Below are 6,437 nucleotides of genomic sequence, written 5' to 3'. Positions count from 1 at the left end.
TTTAACAGAGAAGCTATCTTTTGTGGGTGCACCTCAATGTGCACCGGGAAAACTTTTGTTGTCTTCGTTTAGCGGGTCTCAATCGTCTCAATCCCAATTATTCTTGATTAAGCAAAAATGTTACCCAAGGAAAAATGTACTTGAATATCATGTATTCCAGGGAAGCTCTCCAAAGCATTCATGAAGTATTTTCTCCCGTAACGTGGTTATAGAGGTGCACATTTTTGGGGCGGGCCCGCCGTGTAAGTGGCCACAGCACTCGGACCGCAGACACGTGACCGAGCGCGGGTGTAAGTATGGGTCCGACCGCGACACCTTTGACGCAACAACAAAAGTGAGAGTGTGCGCATTAGCACGGTGGTGCAGGCCCGGCCGGACCCGCGGCGCGACCCGGAGCGAGAGGGGATCAAGCCGGGGTGACGCACATTGTACGAAACAGAGCAGAAGAGCGAGGCCTATGATAACTGGGTTGAGATTGAAGTGGAAGAAGAGAAGAAAATGATGATGATGAAAAAGAGGAAGCCCCATGTTTCTTAAGAGAGCGGTAGTCGGTCGGTCCCCAGAGCGGACGCCTGGAGAGCGCGGTCTGCTGCTGTGCGTCCGGATATGATCTGCTCCCCCCCCCCTCCCCCCACAACGCCTAGGGCGTTGCGAGAGATTAAGCCACAAGGAGCGTTAAAGAAAAAGGGCAAAGAAAAAGTCCTCGGTGCGCCGTGTAGTTTGTGTTGTGATATTTCGGCAGCCGAGCAGCGCCGCACGGCGCCCGAAGCTGAGCAGCGCAAATGGACCACGGCGTCTCGTCTCTCGTCTCTTGTCTCGTCTCGTTCGCTTCGCATCACCCCGGTCGGTCCACCCGTCCGTCCAGACAGACACGTGGCGCAACGCGCTCTCCAGCGAGTGCGCGAGCGCCCCTCTCTCCAGCGTCTGGAGGAGGTAGGGCCGCGCCAAGGCCGAGGCGGGGACAGGCCAACGACAGAAAGCGAAATATAAGAGGAGAAGAGAGACAGAGAAATTGTGGGTAGGGAGAGGGGGGGGGGGGCTTGGGTCTTCATCGCTGCTCAGCGCCGTACCGATGAAGCATGTTTCCGAAAGGGCACAGGGAGGGGTTCCCCCGTGGGTTCCCCGCCCGCAGAGGCGCGTTGCGTGGGGCCAACATTGCGCAGGTCGCGAGCAGCGGCGGGGCGGGAGGGGGGGAGGGTACCCCGAGGAGGGTCCCCCAGGCCCCCTCAGTGGGTTTCGAGGGGGGCCGACCGCCCTCCCCCTAGGAGCGCAGCCGCAGGCAGCTGAAGGCCGGTCTTGAACTTCGAGCACTCACCTGCGTTAGGAGTGTGGGCTCGAGTGTGGGAGTGCATGGTGGCGAGACGAGACGCGCCGGGCGGGACGGGAACGGGGCCGGGGCGGGGGCGGGGCTGTCCCAAGGCGTGATGCGAGTTGTCGCCCGGGGGCGCGGCGGTGGTCGTGTTGTGACCCGTAAGCTGACAAGTTGTCGCGGCGAAAGCAGAGCATCTCCGGCTGCACGGCACTGTCCGTCCGATCCGCTGGGGGCAGACCAAAAAGATTTCCAAAAAATAAAAATAAAAATGTATCAATAGGAAATTGTCATTAATTTTCACACCTTTTATTGTTGTTGCAGATTTAATCACCATGACGAGCATCATCACGGATGCCGTGGCGGAGGTGAACCGACTAGTCAGGGAGAATGAGGGTGAGTAGCGCCTCTGTAGCGCCGCTGAGGCGCCTGCGAACTCGCGGATACCGGCCCGCCGGGCAGGCGTGTCTGGCGCGGCTGCCCACCCGGCGGGCCGCAGGCGCTCTGCTCCCGGACCGCTACTCGCTCAGCTCCTCCTTCTCATCCTGCACGTCCTCTTTGCAGACCCGCGCACAAAGGACTGGTTCATGATGTCCTCGCCGTGGCCGCTTCTGGCGCTCCTGGTGGTGTACGTGTACGGCTGCACCTCGGTCGGCCCCAGGATAATGCAGGACCGGCAGCCCTTCAAGCTCACCGGCGTCCTCATCGCCTACAACTTCCTACAGATGATCGGCAGCGCCTGGCTCTTCACAGAGGTGAGTTCAGGACCTGGGTTGTAGACAGACAGGTGCTGATCCGTGGCAGATGGTGAGAGGGGGTAGGAGGATGTGAGTGAAAGAAACCAGAGCGCCTGTATGGTCCTTGACAAAAAAAAATAAGAAAACAACAAACTATTATCTTGTTACTGCTGCGGAGGCTGCCACATGGCTGCATTGACAGCGTTGACTCACATTTAACGTGTTTGCAGGGCATGTACGGGGGTTGGATGAACGAATACGACTACACGTGCCAACCGGTGGGCACCTCGACGAGTCCCCAGGCAATGAGGGTAAGCCTCCTTCCGTCAAAAAACAGTTTCTATCTATCAAAATTGAAACATTGTTCTCCAGTAAAGTAATCTCCTGTACTCCTTTTGTGCAGATGGCTGGAGCAGTATGGTGGTACTTCGCGTTTAAAGTCATCGAGCTTTTAGACACGGTAAGTTGAAACGCAACACCCCTTAGCAGGAAAATTCACCCCTTACCCTGTGCGTCACGCATCACTTTCCCTTCTCCACCAGGTGTTCTTCGTCCTCCGCAAGAAGAACAACCAGTTGTCCTTCCTGCACATGTACCACCACACCGTGATGCCGCTGTGCGCGTGGGTTGGCACCAAGTTCCTCCCCGGCGGCCACGGCACCTTCATCGGGCTCATCAACTGCCTGGTGCACGTCGTCATGTACTGCTACTACATGCTGGCCGCCATCCCCGGCACCAAGAAGTACCTGGGCTGGAAGCCCTGGGTCACCATCGTCCAACTGGTGCAGTTCGTCATAGTGTTCTTCCACGCATCTCAGCCCCTGTACCGCCAGTGCGACTACCCCAAAGCCATCGCGTCCCTTCTTACCTTCAACGCCGTCCTCTTCATGTACATGTTCGGCTCCTTCTACTACCGCACCTACATCTTAGCTCCCAAGAGGCAGCAGGCGGCCGCGCTTCGCGACGACAAGCACCAGCAAATGATCAGCAACAGCAACGGGCTCCTACTCGTCAACAACAACGTGATCAGCGCCAAGGACAACAACGGCAAGGTGAAGAGCAGCTGAGTAGATTGGCGTAGAGAGGTGACTCGCAAACCCTAGTCGGTGTGTCTGTGTTGTATGAGTGTGTGCGAATTCGTGAAGTTATCGAATGAGTGATTTCCCCGTCACCGGGACTTAAAGACTTGGAAGGGTTCGCTTTCAGAATCCGTGGCGTCTCAAGGGCGTTGGTGGTCCTGCTCCTTCTCAACTTGTGCTCCGTTCGTCAGTTCTACGCTGGGAATCTGGAGTAAGGAGGCATGATAACGTTTTGTACCTGCCAGGAAAAGTTGTACACTTACTTTTTTATCTGAACACAAATTATTTAGTATTTAACTTAAAAAATTAAATCTTGCTGTTAATAGTATTCACAAACCTATAAACAGCAGAATTCTAGTAGCTTGTGAATGTATGTCTTAGCAATGTGTGTTACCTACAGCTTGAAAAATTGGACTCCTTACAATTTAATAAGCTGTTATGAAGAGGAAACTCAGTTGTCAAATATCACAAGGGTGATAAAGTGATAAGATCAACATACAAACCAACTAGTTTATTACCGAAAGAAATGATATATATGTATGTATTTATAAATGTACTTTTAAATATACAGAAGGTTTGGAAGATACATCCCACTTGTTACATTCAATCACTACAAAACATATCACAGACAAGCTCCTCAAAAACAAACTGTACTAAAAGTGCAACCAGAAACAGAGAAAAGAGAAGAATCCACAGCAAAAAGGGGTGACATACAAAGGTACTCAATGACAAATTATCTGCTCTGAATATAACATATTGAAAGAAAAGTCTATAAAAATATTTCAATACAGCTTTGTACTCTCTGTTCTTCAATCATTACATACACCAACAATAGGTAGAAAACAACTGAGGTAGACAACCTTACACTAAGCAATAAAATATGATGCATTTGCTTGCCTCATCTGTGAGTAGTACAAAATAAGGAGAAAACATTTATCTGGTAAAATGGCCTGATGACCCTAAACTGAAAGGTTGAAGATTTTCGGTCTTTTCAAACAAAACACAAATAAGGAACAGCTACAGAAAATGTGGAATCAATCAAGTGCAGGTAAACACAACAGAAAAACTAGAAGGTTTTTTTAACTTTTAAATTAAAATCTTCGGCCACAAAATCTTATGACATTAGCCTGAGTATTAATTAATGAAATTTTTTTGCATGTCATCTAAAGGAAAAGGGCTCCATTTTATAATATATCACAATGTCACCATGCAAAATTAAAATGCAAGATTGACGAATTGGAGCCTTCTTCCTTGAGAACAAAATACACAAGGCAATGAAGACAAGAATGATTAAGATAAAACTGAGAGACAACCTTTGAAATAGGTATGCAAGATAATAAATTACTAAACCAATTTCAGCTTAACATCAGAACTAAATATGAGAAGTGCATGTGTTAGTACTGTATTACTAAATGTCCATATTAACCTTATTTGGCACTTCAAATTAAAGTCAGACTTCTTCATAACAGAGGAATGCTTCGTTTTCCTCAACAAGCAACGGTTTCTTTTGAGAAGTGCTCACAAATATTGATTGTCAACATCATGACTGTGGTGAAACTTCAAACAGGAAACCACTCTTCTTTACATATCATGAGATCTCTATTTCCATTAAAAAATAGCTATTTTTAAGAGAAATCTACTGTAAAATGAAATAATATACACTGCTACAAATCAACCAGGATAGACTGAATTGTTGGCGCACTAAGTAATTCTTGCTCCTTTTGCCAGAAATACATTCTCTCCTGTTGAGTCATAATACTGTATGAGAAGCCACTATTGATTATTTTTGTTTAAAACCTGAGACCTACTATTTTGGAATGCAGAAGACAGTAGAGATTTCATGGGGAGTTTAAGTTTCTGACAAATTAACAAGATGAAACCAAAACTTAAGTAACATCCAAGAAGATTGGATTGAAAACCTTTATAAGGACTGTCAAACCACACAAATAGTAAAACTGTAAGGAAATTAAATAGCTACAACATCGCAAGAGCTTGGCTCGCATATATAAAACAGCATCATTGGTTTCCTACAATCCCTAAAGTAACAAAGACTATGCCAAGCACACTTTATAAGTTGAACTTTTCAATAGAAAGGGTAAAAGAGGGTATAGTTAGAAAAAAGAAAGCTACTACGTAAGTACTATTATTAATGCATAATTGCATTCTATGGCTTTTCTACAGAGGGAATAAATCAAGTAAACATTATACTTAGCAAACTAGCTGATATCGATATCCTATACACATCTTAAATGGTATACTTTGGTTCTTCTATTGGTTAATCATCTAAACACACAGTCAAGGAATGCCAAGCTTTATACAGCATACATGCAATAAAGCACAAAAATATTCATAAAATTAGATCTGCCCTTAATTTTTTTTTGCTAGTTTGATTTCTTAAATACAAATCACTGGAATGTGTACTGCATCTTAGAAACAGGTAGAGTAATAAACTTTTGACATGGTAACTCCAATTACATCCGACTTGCAGTTCTGCCCTATTGCTATTTGGTAATGGCATTTATAAATCACTATACAACGTAGTACTTTAACAATTTAAAAAAACAACCTAAAGACTGAAGAGGTAACTACAATTAAGGGTCAATTTTGGTATTGCTTACAGAGTTAACTAAATGGTAAGAAATCACATTCAAATTTTAGTTCCACAGAAAAACTTGCAAGGTACTATGTATCAAACCGATTTAACCTCAATCACAATTCTATATTGACACAAACTATACTAAATGTTATACTTTTGTCTTCAAATTTTAAGCCACTTAAGTGTACGCTGACACAAATCAATTCCATCTTTCTCTTTTCATAAAATGATAAATGACAAAGGAGTATACTGCATTTTAATAGGCCTCTTGATACTAAAGGAATTGTCATGGTTGATAGGAACTTTCCCAGATCATGAGACAATCAAAACGTTCTGCAAGTTAGCCAAAAACTCCTTTTGAAACTATGGTATACACTGTGGACATCATGGGGCATAGATGGATTTGATGAATTAGATGAAATCACAAAGGAAGAAAAACATTTAGAAAGCATTAATTTTAAACATTTAAACAAGTATCCAACAAAGTTCATAAAGGTAATTATCAAAACTGCATAAAAAAATATTAAAATGGTGATTTTGGCCATTTTACAACTGACTGCACAATCTAAATTCAGCATTCATATGCAACTATACTTGAATTTCTAGGTATAAAATTATTGCTTCTCCAATACAGCATGAAGTAACCCATGAAGCAGAAGCACCCTCAAAAATCTTCAGAACATGCACCACAGTTGACAGATCTAAAATCCAATTGT

At 45.1% G+C, this 6,437-nt stretch overlaps 1 protein-coding gene across 1 annotated transcript; it reads left to right on the top strand.

Moving 5' to 3' along the window:
- The first annotated feature begins 1,548 nt into the window (after positions 1-1,548).
- Positions 1,549-3,713, top strand: LOC113204791 (elongation of very long chain fatty acids protein AAEL008004-like). The gene is made up of 5 exons (XM_052271293.1): positions 1,549-1,705; positions 1,874-2,064; positions 2,277-2,357; positions 2,450-2,506; positions 2,589-3,713. Exons 1-5 carry the CDS (start codon positions 1,645-1,647, stop codon positions 3,111-3,113), a joined length of 915 nt encoding a protein of 304 aa, XP_052127253.1. The 5' UTR covers positions 1,549-1,644; the 3' UTR covers positions 3,114-3,713.
- The last annotated feature ends 2,724 nt before the right edge of the window (positions 3,714-6,437 follow it).

Source organism: Frankliniella occidentalis, unplaced genomic scaffold, assembly GCF_000697945.3.
Source record: "Frankliniella occidentalis isolate FOCC.00 unplaced genomic scaffold, Focc_3.1 Scaffold157, whole genome shotgun sequence".
Classification (NCBI taxonomy): domain Eukaryota; kingdom Metazoa; phylum Arthropoda; class Insecta; order Thysanoptera; family Thripidae; genus Frankliniella; species Frankliniella occidentalis.
This window is presented reverse-complemented; position numbering and strand designations above follow the sequence as displayed.

What these genes read in the sequence shown, in the direction of transcription:
- LOC113204791 (XM_052271293.1), top strand. Translation starts at nt 1,645, where the DNA reads ATGACGAGCATCATCACGGATGCCGTGGCGGAGGTGAACCGACTAGTC. An exon ending in GCGCCTGGCTCTTCACAGAG is followed by an intron (nt 2,065 to 2,276) that starts GTGAGTTCAGGA and finishes ACGTGTTTGCAG; the next exon opens with GGCATGTACGGGGGTTGGAT. An exon ending in CGAGTCCCCAGGCAATGAGG is followed by an intron (nt 2,358 to 2,449) that starts GTAAGCCTCCTT and finishes CCTTTTGTGCAG; the next exon opens with ATGGCTGGAGCAGTATGGTG.